Source organism: Chiroxiphia lanceolata, chromosome 7, assembly GCF_009829145.1.
Source record: "Chiroxiphia lanceolata isolate bChiLan1 chromosome 7, bChiLan1.pri, whole genome shotgun sequence".
In the NCBI taxonomy this organism is placed as follows: Eukaryota; Metazoa; Chordata; class Aves; order Passeriformes; family Pipridae; genus Chiroxiphia; species Chiroxiphia lanceolata.
The window spans coordinates 4,235,929-4,250,720 of NC_045643.1; the positions used below are offsets into that span (position 1 = coordinate 4,235,929).

Here is a 14,792-nt window from a genome sequence, read left to right on the forward strand (position 1 = left end):
TATGGCTGCAGACAGTAATTACTAAGAGAATGTTATCTTTATACATCAGCTGAGTTAGAAAGGACCCACAAGGATCATGGAGTCCAACTCTTAGCCCTGCCCAGGACCATCCCCAAGTGTCACACCCTGTGCCCCAGAGGATCATCCAAACACTCCTGGAGCTCTGGCAGCCTTGGTGCTGTGCTCACTGCCCTGGGGAGCCTGGTCAGTGCCCAACCACCCTCTGGGGGAAGAACCTTTCCCTGAGATCCAACCTGATCCTGCCCTAGCACAACTTCAGGCCTTTCCCTGGGGTCCTGTCCCTGGTCCCCACAGAGCAGAGATGGTGCTGCCCCTCCTCTGCCCCTCCCCAAGAAGTTGTAGCTGCAATAATAAATACTAAAACACACAACGTCTGCTCTTTGGGATCCTCACCTGGAAACGCAGTACTCCCCCAAATACCCGAATCCCAGATAAAATCGGGAGAGCTGGCAATTAAAAGCTAACACCAAAGCAAAGCAAAGCAGGACGTGGGGGCAGGCACACGCACTGCTGTCAGCTGCTCCGGGCTCACCTGGGACGGTGCCCGAGTGGCAGGATGGGAGCCCCCCGGGCAGCCTGCCGGGCATACTTTTCCCTGCAGAGCGGCGCTGCCCAAGTGAGTCCCCGCGGACTCCCGGCACAGCCGCTCAGCCCAGCTGCTGCCGGGACCCCGCACGGACCCCCGCCCCGCAGAGACCGCGGGCGGGCTGGGGCGATACCGCAACCCCCGGCCCTCGCAGCCCCCGCCCAGCCGGCACCTCTTCCCCTCACCTTGGCCCTGCCGGCCTCCAGCTTGCGCCGCCGCGTCTCCTCCGCCGCCTCCATGTGGAGGTCGGTGCGGCCCGGCCCACGCCCCCCACGCCGTCACCGGAGCGGGGACTGAGGGGCCGCGGTCATGGCCGCCCCGGGGCCGCGCCAGCACCGCCCTCTCAGCGGGGCTCCCCACGGATTGGCCAGAGCGCGGTACCTGGCAGGGTCACCGAGCAATGGCGAGAGCGTTCCTCATCCTGGCCCCGCCCACCCGCGCTAAATAACGCCTGGGATAGGCCGGGGCGCACCCCAGGCCCCGCCCACTCCCCGCCCCCCCGCGGCGGCCGCCAATGGGAGCCGCCCGCGCCGTTTCAAACGGGCCGCCGGCCACGGCCCCGCCCACGGCGGGAGGTGGCCAATGGCGCTCCCTGTTCCCGCCCGGGAGCCGGAGCTGCAGCCGCTGAGGGCGCCGCTGGGAGCCGCGCCCTTCCGTCTGTGGTGCCGGAAAACAACACTCTAGGACTTTCAAAAAGACAGCGAAAAGCACTCTTTTTACTACGGCGGCCGTGATGCGCAGGGGTATTTCCCAAAGCGTGCGTGCCTGGGTTACAAAAGCCTCTTGCTTTTATTTGGTTACCTAATTAACAGTTCAAAGCATTACCTAATGCTGTTACGCCCACTTCCGAAACCGTGCCTCCCACAGTACCGCCCTCGCCACGCCTCCCCAATTTGAGTCAGGAGTCTCAACAAGACCTCATCTTCATCTTCTCTTCTTCCTCCTCCTCGTCTCCTTTGGCACAGCATCACGCCTTCTGGAGCACCTCCAAGGCTTCTGAATAGCTTTGACTGGTTTTGTCAGATGTTACGTCCCTTTCTCAGTCCAGTTCACAGATAAGAGAAACCCTTTACGTTGTTAAAATTCTCATCTATCGAGCATTTTAGAAAACCGGTACAAAGGCACTAGTAAAATTACAATATACGTTTTAGGCTACATCTATGCCCTACCAGTGGCCAGTGCCGGCGGCCCTATTGGACACGGAGGTGTTGGCACAGGGGAGTGACCTGCCTAAAATCGGCGCTCAATTCGTGAGCTTTAGAAGCCAGGTGCTCTTTTATTCCAGCACGCTGGAATGATTTTGGTGTGTCAGGTGCCTCAGGAATCAGCTCGCTAAAATGCATCCCGTGACATCTCAGTTCCAGCTGATATGTCTGCATTACACAATTATTCATTTTTGTTCCCCGCATTCCTGTTCCATATTCCTGACGTTTCCAAACACTTACTAGCATATATCCATATCCTTATAAGGTTTCTGAGGGTCTCTGGTGGTCATGTCTGTATGAAGGCCCCAAAGCTCTGAGTGACCACCTTATGAATTTCTTTAAGATAACACTACGGGTTATACATCAACCAGGTATTGCCTGCTCGGCTGCTTCAGCTCCTTCCTTCATTGTTTCCTCACCTTAGTTGGCTGATGTCTTTAAATTGAGGCACAGTCATTTTCTGTGGTACATTCTGCTGCAAAAACTATTAGTTCTTGTTACGTCTCTAAACCCCAGTGTCAGCATCCAGCTCAATTATAAACTCCTGTGTGGAAATGTTGCCCTTTACAGCAGGCCTAGACAACCTTTTATAGATATATTTCATGTTTTACGAGGTCTCACTGCTTTATTTTCCTTGAGCCGTAAGGAAACGCAGAGTCCCTGCATCCAGGAGCACAGGTGCAACAAGAGTGACCTCTGGAGATAATTGTGAGATAACAAGGAAGAAATGAGGTGCTCTTTTCCTAATGTTGAGTATTATTAACCTTAGAGTCACCTACAAAAATGGTGGCTTCTTTGTCTTTTGAAGACATTAAAATCACACTGGAAAATACAGGTTTTAATCAAATTTGTTACTTGGCTCAGCTCAGAGGTAATCCGCAATACACTGGGTTTTTCTTCCTAAGAAACACTGACATCTGTGCATCTTTATGAACTAGCACCCCCTTTTCTATCCCCGATCCTTTCTGTGCCTTTGGCCCTTAAGTTGGGTTCTTCTGGAGGGTCATAGAAGTGTGGACTTTTGCCCCAGATTCAGACATTACATTGTGCAGGTCCTGAACTGGACCTAGCTTGCTCCTGTGGACTATTGCTGTCCAGCCTGTGTCAACCATCATGCAAGTATGTGGGAAGAAACATGGACGTATTCCTGTTCTCACAATAAACCATTTTGTAGCAATTTCCTGGTCTCCCACATTACAGACAACCAAAAAACCAGAGCAGTGTGCTCCAGAGAGAAAGCTGAGCAAGGCAGGGACAGCAAGGCTTTCTCTAGTGATCAGAAAGCTCATCTGCATCCAGAGCAAAGTGAAGATTAAGTTTTACCCACTGCAGAGGTTGCTGGTGGACAGTATATGTTGGCCTTACTCCACCTCTTTGTCCCTTTCTCACTGGAGAAGGTGGAGGGAAGGGAAGCAGCTGCTTGGAGCTTAATTTATAGATGGTTTTAAACCACAACACTGAGAAGTGAAAGGAAGCTTAAGCTTAGAACTAAGAAGTTTCTTAAAAGAAAAAGATAAAATATCACACCATTTATAATGGCAAACTTGCTAAATAAGATGTCATTTAAAAACAATTGATTTAAAATTAATTGCTGCTTTGACTTCTCGCTCCGGCTAAAAATGAATACTTCATGTTTCATGGAATCACAGAATGGTGTGGGTTGGAAGGGACCTTAGAGATCAACTTGTTCCGACTCCCTGCCATGGGCAGGGACACCTTCCACTATCCTGGGTTGCTCAGAGCTCCATCCAACCTGGCCCTGGACACTTCCAGGGATGGGGCAGCCACAGCTTCTCTGGGAAACCTGTGCAGGGCCTCCCCACCCTCACAGGGAAGAACTTTTTCCTAACATCTAATCTAAACCTACTCTCTTTTAGTTTGACTCCATTGCCCCTTGTCCTGTCACTCCAAGCCCTTGTCCAAAGTCTCTCTCCATCTTTCTTGGCAGCTCCCTTCAGGCACTGGAAGACCACAATTAGGACACCCCAAAGTCTTCTCTTCTCCAGGCTGAAAAATCCCAGTTCTCTCAGACTTTCCTCGTAGGAGAGGTGCTCCACCATCATCAAGTTTGTTTGGGCTTGATAGGTCTTGGTTTGTTGACAAATTATTTTTTTTTTTAAATAAACAACTGATGCATTATATTTTCTTATATCTCTGGCTGCTTGCTGAAATGTCAGGATTTCCAGTGCTGATCTAATTCAGTTGACTCAAATATTAATTTGCAACAGAAGGAGACAACTGATTGGAAGGAAATTATATGTTCTTCTGGTAATTTGTGGGGTTTTTTTTATTCTTTTAACTCCTTTAATACATTAAAACAGTCTTCTAAGACTGAAATGGTAGAGTCTGCTCTCTAGGGAACCAAAGCATGGAAGTTTATTGTCTCTGGACATTTCCAGGTGTGTCAGTTTGTTTTAATAAAATATTCTTTTAATATTGTCTTTTAGAACTCCTAGTTATTAAAATTAAGGGTATAAAGTATCAAAATCAATAAAAGACATCAGAGAAATGTAATACTGGTATGGACATCACCAGGTTATTTAATCCATTCTTGTATCTGAGGAGTATCTAATAGTCCTACAAAGTTCAAAGCATTTGTTTTTCATTGTTTCATATTGTTTGTAAACAACTTCTGTGAATTTTTTTTCTTTCATAGCTGCTCCATCATTTTTCTTACTAGTTAATTGAGATTTTTTTTTCATGTTTTTATCAGGTTTTTCTCTTTCTCATTAAGCCAAATGCCCAGCCTTTTCCAAACAGAACCCCCATACATCTTGGTTTTGATTGTATCCTCTCATTTATTTAAAGATTGCTGGCCTGTCCTCTTCTCACTATCCACTTACTAATTAAATAAAGGCAGTTCTTACAAGTCTTCCTCAGAACTTACATTTTGTAAATGTACCATTTTAAATTTTTTTTCTGCACTTCCTTTCCCTCTAAAGCCACCATGTCTAAAATTAGGCACAATGTCCAAACTCTGACTTCAGCACTGCTAAACAGAGCAGAATAATTGTCTCCTGTGAGGTGCATGTAGCCCTGCTGTTACTCCCTGGTAGAATTAAATTTGTCTGATTTTGCTCTTCTGCATCTTCATGCTCAAGTGTGATCCCTTGTTTGGGATTCAGTGTTGCTATAGATCCCTTTCAGCAAGATCCTGTGCCTGACTGGCACATTCCTGGCAAGTCATTAATTAGCAGGTTGTAAGCTGTCCCTAGAGCAGGGATCACACTGTGACCAAGGCATCCATAAGTGTGGGAAAAGAGAAATCCATTTAGTAGATTTACTGGAAAGCATTTATTTTTTTTTTACCTAGTGTTGGATCTCCTCCGGGATATCTGTCACATCAGGAAGAAGTTTCTCTCTCTTCCTTTCCCCTTTAGTCAACTCAGTTTCTTAACACTGGTGCTGTATTTTTAATGGAATATTTATACCTGGGTCTTTTTTTCAACCTTTCTTGTAACCCTCTATCTATACTGCAATGAAGGCTCTAGAAATTTAACTTTCAGGGGGCACTGTATTAAACCAGCTGATGGCAAAGCATCAGCTCAATATTCTCTAGCAATCAAAAAGGGGGTTTTTTGCCTAATAATGAAGTTTCTCTGACCTCTCCAGGGACTCCTAGCCTGTGTATTTTTTAAGGACAGACGACACACATGCCGTGGGGGTCACAGCTGGAGGAGCTGGTCTGTACTGCTCCCACACAGCTTGGAAGCATCTCTCAGCTTCTCCAGCTGCCGGCAGTGGCTCAGCTGCAGTTTTGCTGTGGCCTTCAAGTGAGAAAGGGGTTGTAACTTTGCTCTCCTAGGAGCAGAACTGGGCTTAAAACATGATACTGAGAATGAGTGTCTGCTACTTGGTTTCTTACGCCTCGACGTTCATTTTATGGATGTCACTGACAAATGTTACCCTGTTTTATGCTGGTAGGGGGAGCCACTCTACAGGTTGCTTAGGGGATGGTAAGCAAAAGGATGTTACACTACAGCCTCTTTACGGTTGAACTTAGCCAGGGAGGAGTTCCAGCTATGCTCCCTCATTTTCAGAGTTTTTACTTACTATGTGGCGATGAAAACTCGTGTGAAGGGTTATGCCCTTTACAGTGGGATAAACAGGTGTCAATAAGCAAAATCATAACCTGACCCTTTCCATTAGGCTTCTGTTAAGGAACCACTGGCTTTTATCTCTTTTTTTCTTGTCCATTAATGTGCTGGGCATTTGCTTTACTGAAGGTACACAAGCTTCTACGCCTGGAGATAAAATTGTTTATGTTATGCATCGACACTGCAAACTTAGCAACCAGGTTACAGGCACAAAACTCTGAGCTACTTAAAAGGCTCTAACAACACAGAGGCCAGGCTTAGTAACACGGCCAGGGGAAGGCTAGCAACCACCAAGAATGGACAAATAAATATTCAGCCTCAGTTTCCCTCCTGGGAGGGAGGCATCACGATCTGCAGCACAAAATTGTGTTGAGGGAAATGGCAGGGAAAGCTGTGCCTGTGACGTTGTGGTGACCACCTGTGCTCATTCTTACCTTGGAGTGAAACTGCAGCTTTTCTCTTCTTCTCGCGGGTTCTCCCAGTCTTGTATTAATATTTTTTAATAATGGAATTATTCTCCTGTGAAGATTGCGGAGGGGAAAGAATGACCACTGAAAGCCTACCTGCCTTTGTTTAGCTTTTTAACCTGGTTTTGCCTGCCTGCTCTTCCAGGAGACTACTATGATGGCAGATCCTTCAGTGGTGGACCACCTGACACGACTGAAACTCAAACTCCTAGAAAAGGTAAGGGAATAATTCCGCAGCAGTCACCTTTGCTCTGCTTTTTACTCTTGCCTGTTTAAGCAGTAACATTGTATTTTAAAATATTATACCTCTACTGAGGTACAATGGGGGTAGCCAACTGAGAACGTCTTTCTTCATGCAAGCAGAGGCAGACCAATGTGCAGCAGTGCTATAGCTAGTCACTTTCTTAAATAACATTGTACAAGCTTACATGGACCTAAGGTAAATTAAATAGACTTTGATCTTATGGGAGATGTCATCAGCTGAAAACCAGTTCGAGTTGTGACAGGCAAAATTTAGGAGTAAATTTTGGATAAAGAGGACCTCGGGTTGTTTTAAGGCAACTTCATGTCTGCTGTCACATCAGATATGTTGCCTGGTGAAACATGGGCTGGCAGCATATGAGGTGCTGCACAGAATCCCAGCTCCCCTTGCTTGTGATTCTGCACTCTGTGTTCTCCACTCTGCTCTGTTCCTCCACCCTCAGCACATCCGACATCCACTGGTGTGGATCTTCTGCTTCAATATCCTCCAGAAGCCACTTAGGGTGTTATCTGAGAGCAGAGTATTCTGAGTTGGAAGGGACCCACAAGGATCATCGAGTCCATCTCTGAAGTGAATGGCCTGTACAGGGATCAAACCCAAAGCCTTGGTGTTACCCGCACCATGCTCTAACCACCTGAGCTGATCTGGAAGGAAAGGCAATTTGTCTGGAGTTGTGGGTGCTGCAAGTGGTGTCTAACCTGTCTCCACAGCAGAGCCTTCTTTTTTAGATGCAGCAGCCATTGGAGGGCAAAGCTTTCAGCAGCGTGCAGCCGTGCAGAACCACGGAGGGAGCCTGTGTGCGAGTGAAAGGTCTCTAATTTCTGAGCATTGGGGAGCAACAAGGGCCAGCTGCTCTCTAAGGAGCAGGGAGTTGAGCATAATAACACATCAGCAGAGCAGGGGCCTCGCTGGAGGCAGAGCCAGAGATGGTGGCCAGGTTCAGCCAAGATTCCAGATCCATCAGGCAAGCTCACAGTGGTGAGGCAGGTCCATTGCCACCTTTGGAAGTGACTGAAGGTTGGGATCAAGGTTAAAAGAATCCGTGGCCAGTCACGGCATGGCTGGGGTTGCACTGCAGATTAATGCTCATCCAGTATAGTTCAGGTATGAACTGAAGACCTAGAGCTGAGATTAAAGGGGCACATGAGTGGCAGGTAGAGCTGAACAGGGTCATTTAGGCCTATTAGTGTACCAAATACCCCAAACTTGACATTATCAAGTTCTTCATACGATCCAGCTCTCTTCCCTACAACATAAATTATGTATAAATCTCCTGATTCACCATGTTATCAATTTTCAGGTCTGGAATGTCCTGGACGGTTGGAAGCATGACATTTCTGTTACTGTAACTAGATTTGTAGTGAGGACCAGCATTTGTCTCCACTTCTGCTTTATTTCCTCCATCCCAACCTATGTCATAAGGTAGGGCTGGAAATTCCTGCGAGCTTTGCTGCCTGACTCATAACCAGTTCTTATTATGGTTCTACCAACAGAGACTACAAAATGAACAGGAGAACCTGGAAAAGATGGAGTCATCTCTCCCAGCTGCAAGTAAGAGAAGCATTTGTTCTAATTATGGACATAATTTAGAAAGAGCTTAGTGATGTTCTCAGGGAGGAGTTCCTCAGTCGATCATCCCATTCCAGTACACAGGCACTGTTTATAATTATATTACCTATAGGTTAAAGGCTCCCAGTAAAAGCTCAATGATATTTCTAGATTGTAACCTGGGCTCCCATTCATTGAGCTGATGGACAAATAGTTGGGAAACTTCCAATGCTATGGCCAAAAATTAAAAATCCCTATAACAACTTAGAGTTTCAAAATCTGAAGTGATGCTTTCCAGAGCAGATGCCAGGCATGTCTCCAATGTATCTGAAAACATTCTTCCTTATTTTCATTTCAAGCAAGTTCTGAATCAACCACATGTGGGGAGAACTGAAGAGGAAGTTGATTCAGAACAAAAAAAGAAAAAGCAAAGTTGACATTCAAAACTGAGTTCATTTTGATGTGTCACAACAGTCAGTCATCCTCTGCATATACAGAGTACATCTAGAAACTTTCAGGCTGAAATGAGTTCCTAAGCCAGGAGGTTAAAAGGGGGCTTTAGAGAGCCACCTAAAGAGTTTCATTTCAGAGAGAGTGCATTGCCTTTGTAGAGCTGTGGAACAGCTGTGACTGCACATGCCACGGAGTCGTTATCCATACATGCATTTCCCAAGCAGCCAAAAGCTTTTTGTGGAAGAAGCCAAGCTATCTTATAACACATTTTCCAAATTAATCTCATAATGTAGGTGCTGTAATAGCTCTGTATTTGTGATCCTTTGAGAAGATAATGGACTTTTCCTCCTTCAGGGAACAGACCTGAGGACATGCTCCAAAGTGCCCTGAGGCGAAGGAAAGATCTGCTGCAGGAGCTCAGGGTAAAAGCCCTCTCTGTGGCCAGAAGCAACAGAAAGGGCCCATTTACCTGCACATCCACTGCTGATGTGGATTCAGTGTTTTCCTATCCTTTGGTTCTTGGGCTGGGCACTATCAGTGCTTTGCTGCTTTGGAATATGGAGGCTGGGACAGCTAATCAGGGAGGGGGGCCTGGGGAGCACTTTGGCTTCCCTCACTACAGCTAAGGAAGCTTGCACCTGCTTCAGGTAGTTGGTGACTTGATTCTGGTTGTCTTGAACTGCTGTATCATAAGCTTTCTGGGGTAGTGCCAAAATACAAAGAAGGGATTTTTAATGCTGCTGAAGTAGGGACAATAGTAACTGTTACTCATTCCTAGTTTGTGGGGGGTACCAACCATTAATGAAATGTTTTCCCAGATTTTGGCTTCTCGTTCTGCACTTTTTTTTTTCCCCCATTCTTTTTTTGCTTGTGCTTCAAGATATGTGGGAAGGAAAACTTCCCTTATGCTTACGCAGGTACTGGCTGTGCCCTGCTGCAGGTTCCCAGGGGGTGATCCCATTTAGTCTAGAGAGCACAACAACACAGTCTGCCTTTCTGTGACCAGGTTTTCTTTAAGAAGAGACTTGATTTTGCAGGAGCAGCACCTTCTGGAAGAGCTTTCACAGCCACCTGCACCAGCTGGAGGACATTGTCATAATCACAGAGCTGTCCCCCCACAAGTCTACCAGATCCCTTTTCCAGCTCCCCAAGAGGAGCCACCAAGGATTATCCAGCAGACAGTAAGGACTGTCTCCTAGGAAACATCACTAGCACTGTGCCAGTCTGAGAAAACAACCGTTTGGGAGCTGTATGGCATTGCTCATCCCACCAAAAGGGAAGATACACCTCTTGCTCTTGTGTGGGACCCTTGCTACCCTCAGCAAAAGCTAAGGGGAATCACCTTACAAATAAGGCCCAAAATTAACAATGTGCATGGTTTACCCTAGGGACAAGGCGGCAAAAGGAGGGGCAGGATTGCCCAGGCCTGGCCATTCAATCAGGCTCTAATGCACATCATTGTCTGCTCATGCAGCCCACAACCTCAACAGCTTCCCCAGGAGGATCTCGTGGGAGACAATGCCCAAAATTTTCCTGAAGTCCAGGCAGACTACAGCCCTTCCCAAAGATGAGGGAGCTGGCAAAAACCAACCCAAACTTCTCCATTTCCCTTCCTTTTTTCCAGATCCCACCTCAGCCTGCCACCATCATCCAGCAGCTGCCTCAGCCATCCCCTGTGATCACGCAGATCCCCCCTGCCCAGCCCTTTGCAGCCCCCCGCTCTGGAAGCATTAAGGAAGGTGAGGTGCTCTGTGCAGCAGCCAGCTCCCATCAGCAGGCCAGGGTAGGGCAAGTGAGGTGTCATGGCACATGGGAGGGGGCACGGGACAGTGTGCAAGCTGGTTAATGATGGGCTGTTTCATGAACAGGCTGCCGGTGGAGCTGTGGGAGTTGCACTCCATAACTGGGATGGGCACCAGTTCCGAGAGGCTTTCAGACAAACTCTTTTCACTAAAACTAAAGAAAGAAGGGTTACAAACTCAAGGGGAGCTTGGGAAGGCAGAACAGCTCAGCTCATGGCACTGAGCAATATTAACAAGATCAAACGTGTGTGCCCAGGTGATTCTAAAATTAACACACAGGCTTCTAAAATCTGGTTTTATTCTTCTGTCCCCTCTTAACCTGCTGTTCAATCTCCTCAGGCTTTTATTATGCCCTGTGTTTGGAAACAAGACAGAATAGTGGAAAGTGCTGATCTAAATATAGTGCAATGCCAATAAAAGGGTTTGTTTCTAAACATAGGTGGAATAACACATGAACTAAAACCTGGGATGACTTCCCTGGCTCAGCCTTCAGCCAAAGTTTTCTTTAACCCACACAGAAATCTTCAGTCACGAAACTACAGCATTTCTCAGCTCATTCTTCATTTAAGTATCTGGATTTTTGAATAAGAGTTTATTTTCACGAACAAAATAGTCTCAATTCATTCATGACTCTTCTGAAGCTGCCACATGTAAAATACTTTTTGTATGACCAGTAAAAAGGAAAAGGAGAGTCACCTTGATCTTTCTTCCCCTACTTTTTTTTTCTCGCCTCTTCCTCTTCACCTTACCCCAGGTGAATTATTTACACTGCACAGGCCCTTTGTGATCCCAGAGACTGTGGTAAGGAGATCTGATGTGCATGCAGTGGCAGTTTGAGGGCTGGACTAGATGATCTTAAAGGTCTTTTCCATCCTTTATGATTCTATGAGTCAGTGGACTCTCAAGGTGGCACTTCAATGTCACGCAAATTTGAGGAAACCTCTCACATGGAAAGCAATGGTCTGGGGCCAAAGCAACGGAGAGCACATTCTGTGCATCCAGGAGTAAGGGAGGGCTACAGCCCCAGCCCTTGTCCAGCCTCTCAGCACAACCAGAGGTGTGGGCTTGCAGGGAAATGAACAGACAGAAGATGCTCATCAGCAGCTTTCCAGTAGAAGGGAGGAGAAAGAGGAAAGCTGGTATGAACAGTCTCATTCAAAGGCATTAATTTTGCACTGTCTGGGCAAATAATGCCAATACTCTTAATGTGCCCCTGTCAGCTGCTTTGCCTTGGTCACAGTGGCCCATCTGTGTGCTGGAGGGCACTCCCCACTGTCATGCCTCTGCTGCTTGTCAGTCGTTGGTAAAGCTCTTATTTTCTTCCTTGGGGGGGTGACCTCTTCCCAGATATGGTAGAGATGATGCTGATGCAGAATGCTCAGATGCACCAGATCGTGATGCAGAACATGATGCTGAAGGCTCTGCCACCGGCGGCGTTCGCGCAGCGCACGGAACCCGGCTCTACCCCACTCCAGCACATGCAGCAGGTAACAACCCCTGGGCCTGAGGGGCATCCTTGCTCACACGAGGCAATGGCTGATCTCCTGGGGAGGATACAGGGCCTGGACAAAACACACAGAGAGTCTGGGACATCTAACAGCTGTGCACAACTTCAAACCCACAACGCCAGGAGCCTATTTCTGAGGCGGCACAGCCTTTTTGCCATGAGGAGCACTGTGACAGGACCCCATGGAAGAATGTTTCCTCACAAGTGCAGACTGGATTCAGTCCAGCTCTGAAAGCAACCTGGCCTGTAGGGTTGAACCACTAACACAAGACACCTTACACTGAGTATCTGCTGCTGCAGGTCCCTAGCTGGAAACAACAGGGAAAAAGCTGGAGAGGGGCCTTTGGCAAGGGCAGGCAGTAGTAGAACAGTGGGGAATGGCTTTAAACTGAAAGAGGATAGGTTTAGATTAAATATTGGGAAGGAATTCTTCCCTGTAGGGTAGTGAGGCCCTGGCACAGAGAAGCTGTGGCTGCCCCATCCCTGCAAGTGCTCAAGGCCAGGTTGGACAGGGCTTGGAGCAACCTGGGCTAGTGGAAGGTGTCCCTGCCCATGGCTGGGGCTTGGAATGAGAGGGTCTTGAATGTCCCTTCCGACCCACACCATTCTGTAATTCTATGAATATTCGTGTTACAAATTATTTTATTAGTAAATGCTGACCTGGCAGTATCAAATGGATTAGAGCTGAAGCGCAGATTTTGTGATGGTACCTGGAGCCTCTCTGCTCTAGTTCTTGCCTCAATGAAAATTAGTTGCTACTCAGCTCTGAAAAGACAGATTCTTAGATATATTTTAGTATGTACAGCCCTATAGGGATTTTTTCAAAATGTGTCCTGTACCTGATGAGGGGTAGGTAAATTTGAACATATCCCTAAATGCCCAATTCCTAAACTATTTTTAACAAGGTGATAGAGCTCCTTAGGATCCTTAAGTGCTTTGGAAAAATGTTCAGTCTCTCCTCCGTGGCATTTATTATCAAAGAAGAAAGGAAAGTTGATCTTTGTAGAGGAGGGGATATGCTAGTGTTGCAAAACCTTCCTCTATACTTTTCTTACCCCGTGACCTTCAGGCTAACTTTTCCTTGTGCTGAAAGAAAGAATGCATCCCCTGATCCCCCCGCTTCTCCAGGCCATCCTGTCACTCTGCATTTCCCTGGCATTGATCGATGGAATAAGTTGGAGGGAGTGGGATCTGAGTGCCTCTGAGTATCAGGGGAAATCTGAAGTCACCAAGTGTTTGTTGGACCTTCTGAACTGGTGGTTGAGTGGGACCACAGCCCCTCAGCCAGAGACCTTTCCCATGGGGGCACAGGTTTCTCCACCCACACTTTGTCTCTCTCCAACAAGGACCTGCAGCTTGCTGCTCCCCTGGCAATGAAGGCAGATCGTCCCAGGCCACCCGTGGTGCACCACCACCACCACTACCCTCCCCCAGGGGTGCTCCCAGTGCCTCCCAGGGGCTTCCCATCCCCATCCACGGCACACCACTGGACCTGGACATAGGCAGCTTGCTCTCTACCCAGCCTAGGTACGTAAACAGGCAGCTGTGACATACCCTTCCAGCCCATTCTTCCTGCAAGGGTGAGGTAGCAAGGCAGATTGTGGAATAAACATGAGGATCAGACAAGATCTACAGGTGATACCAAGCCATGTCCCTGCCTCACAGAGCCCCTGCCCTGCCATGCTGTGGGGCTCTGCTCTGCAGGGGCTCTTACCCTGGGTTCTGGGTCTCCCTGTGAACCCAGCAGTCACCTGCTAAACAAGGGGGTTGTATGTGTTTTACACTCAGGCTGAGGTTCCCATCAGGATTTGCGTTCTTAAAACACTGCTGAGACATTTGCTAACTGGAAATTCTTGGGGAAAAAAACCTCACCAGCTGAGAAAAAACAGTACGAAGGGAGAGGAGCATCAGAAATAAAGCTGAACCTGTGCCTGCAGCTCGGGGAGAAGGGTTTCACGTGCAGGAAAGGATGATGCTCCCAGGTCTGTAGAGCCCTTGAGCCCTGCACAGAGCTCAACAGCCAGCTCCTCCAGGTGCTCACTTGCTTTGTTGCCTTCCTCTGAGCTTATCCTGGTTGGCTTGTTAGGTGCTAGAAAGTTCTTACGTGCCAAGGCTGGCTGGTAAAGAAATGCACTTTGCTGGAGCACAGGGGGTGGCATGGGGACACACCGCTGCATCAGTGAGAACATAGCTTTTATTTCTGTGCTGTGGCTCTTTCAGAGCCTTAGTGAACAGAAGGACAGGATGGTGGCAGCTGCAGCCCTAGGCCCCTGTGACCTGCTGGCAGGGTTATCTGTACGGCCTTCTTTAGCAGAGGATTTGAATTCCTGAACAGATTATTTACCTAATGGGATTATAAGGGATAAACATTTCTACCTATTTCCCTTTTACATGGGTTTGTAATCTGAACCAGTAAAGAACTCCTGGCTCCTTTCGGAATCAGTGCAATTCGCTGTTTGAGCTGTCTCCTTCCCCTTCTTCAGCTGCCTTCCACCATGAGTTATGAGACCAAACATCTTCTTGCATCTGCAGCACTGCTGGCTATTACCAAACACAATAAACACATCTTTCTCATTGCAGGTGGCCCACATACTGACAGGATGGGATCCTCTGCAAGTGGACCATAGCCTTTCTAAAAGTAATAAAATCCTGATGTTCTTCCTTGAGTATTGGCATGTCTTTTTCTTCAGCAACAGAAATCAAGCACTTTTCCCTCCTTTACTTTTCCCACTAGTTTTCAGAGGGTAGGCTTTAATCCATGCCCATGCTATCCTCTTCTTTTTGTTTTCATTTACAGCTCCTTAAAAGGCTCAAAGATTTTTACAGGCAACACTTTTTCATGCT

The 14,792-nt window shown here is 47.4% G+C and overlaps 1 protein-coding gene across 1 annotated transcript; it reads left to right on the forward strand.

Annotated features, from left to right (window-relative positions):
- The first annotated feature begins 1,271 nt into the window (after positions 1 to 1,271).
- Positions 1,272 to 14,614, forward strand: C7H21orf58 (chromosome 7 C21orf58 homolog). The gene is made up of 9 exons (XM_032692823.1): positions 1,272 to 1,350; positions 6,522 to 6,593; positions 8,132 to 8,189; positions 8,994 to 9,061; positions 9,677 to 9,820; positions 10,264 to 10,378; positions 11,789 to 11,928; positions 13,295 to 13,475; positions 14,529 to 14,614. The coding sequence occupies exons 2-8, from the start codon at positions 6,531 to 6,533 to the stop codon at positions 13,448 to 13,450; spliced, it is 744 nt and encodes a 247-aa protein (XP_032548714.1). The 5' UTR covers positions 1,272 to 1,350; positions 6,522 to 6,530; the 3' UTR covers positions 13,451 to 13,475; positions 14,529 to 14,614.
- The last annotated feature ends 178 nt before the right edge of the window (positions 14,615 to 14,792 follow it).